Consider the following 1,027-nt stretch of genomic DNA (forward strand, 5'->3'; position numbering starts at 1 on the left):
CAGGTCTCATTATTTCACTGATACCCAGGGCAGACACCAGGGCCCGTGGCGCAAATTTCAAATAATCTCCCGGAAACTTAGAGACTCTGATTTCGAAATAGAAAGGCTGTGATAAAAAATAGTCGTATTATGTCGGCGTAACAACGTGCTTCCTTGTCGAGAATATGCTATTGCTATTCCTGATCAAACTCTGAAGGGAAACAAAGGTCGCCCTCGACGTGCGCCGCTGTGATCTCGTCGTGGAAATATATGACAAATGCCATCGGCCACCTGCTTGCGAAATTCTCATACCTCTTGATACATAGGAATTAAAGGTGATGCGAAATCCACCAGAAGACTACAGAGCTCTTCCTTTCTGAACCAGACAGAGCATGAGAGAGGACGGCAGAACCAGCGGCTCGGAAACCTCGAGGAGGAGCCGCGCAGGTCATGCAACCCTCCTCCTCCTCCCTCCGACCCTCATTTCATGTGAGTTTGCCGTCCCATGCCGCTCTCACAATATGATTCCAAATGGCGGGATGCCAGGGTCGAGACCTAGGGTCATGCCGATTCGTGTGGAAGCTCGAAATGTGGCAGAAGGTTTAACGAAACTCAAATGTGGCAGAAGGTTTAGCGGAGCCGAGTCGCGCTTGCCTGAAGTGGGGACATATGGAGGCATTTGAAAAGCTGGACGTGATATGGAAATGCTTCTCTCCATGAAATTAAAAAGTTTCAGAAGGCCTTACCAGGTTCCATGCAATGAAAAAAAAAAAAGATAGATCTTAGGATGAAATTATTCTCAAAACCTCAAACGCACAGGCAATGAAACAGAAAAGCCAAGGCAACGAGAACGCAAAACAGCAGCACCAGTAACAGTAAATTTATTCTGCAGAAATTAGAGATATGGCCACAGTACTTTATGATTTTTCAAATTAATGGTATCTGGTTCGAGTGCCTCCATATGTTTTGTGTTCTAGCAAAGACCAACAAGTCCCATTAAAGGTATTTGGTAAATTTTTAGTTTCACACAGCCATCCCACCTTTGCAG

At 45.6% G+C, this 1,027-nt stretch overlaps 1 protein-coding gene across 4 annotated transcripts in view; it reads left to right on the forward strand.

The window, feature by feature from the left end:
* The first annotated feature begins 190 nt into the window (after positions 1-190).
* LOC119593363 overlaps positions 191-1,027 on the forward strand; it is a 12,398-nt gene continuing 11,561 nt past the window's right edge. Inside the window, exon 1 of one of the 4 annotated variants that reach the window (XM_037942290.1) lies at positions 191-468. In XM_037942290.1, the coding sequence (XP_037798218.1) occupies positions 372-468 (97 nt within the window). In that variant the 5' untranslated portion in view covers positions 191-371. The other 3 variants (XM_037942291.1, XM_037942293.1, XM_037942292.1) reach the window with 3 other exon arrangements.

The sequence above is a fragment of the Penaeus monodon genome, chromosome 32 (genome assembly GCF_015228065.2).
Source record: "Penaeus monodon isolate SGIC_2016 chromosome 32, NSTDA_Pmon_1, whole genome shotgun sequence".
Taxonomy (NCBI): domain Eukaryota; kingdom Metazoa; phylum Arthropoda; class Malacostraca; order Decapoda; family Penaeidae; genus Penaeus; species Penaeus monodon.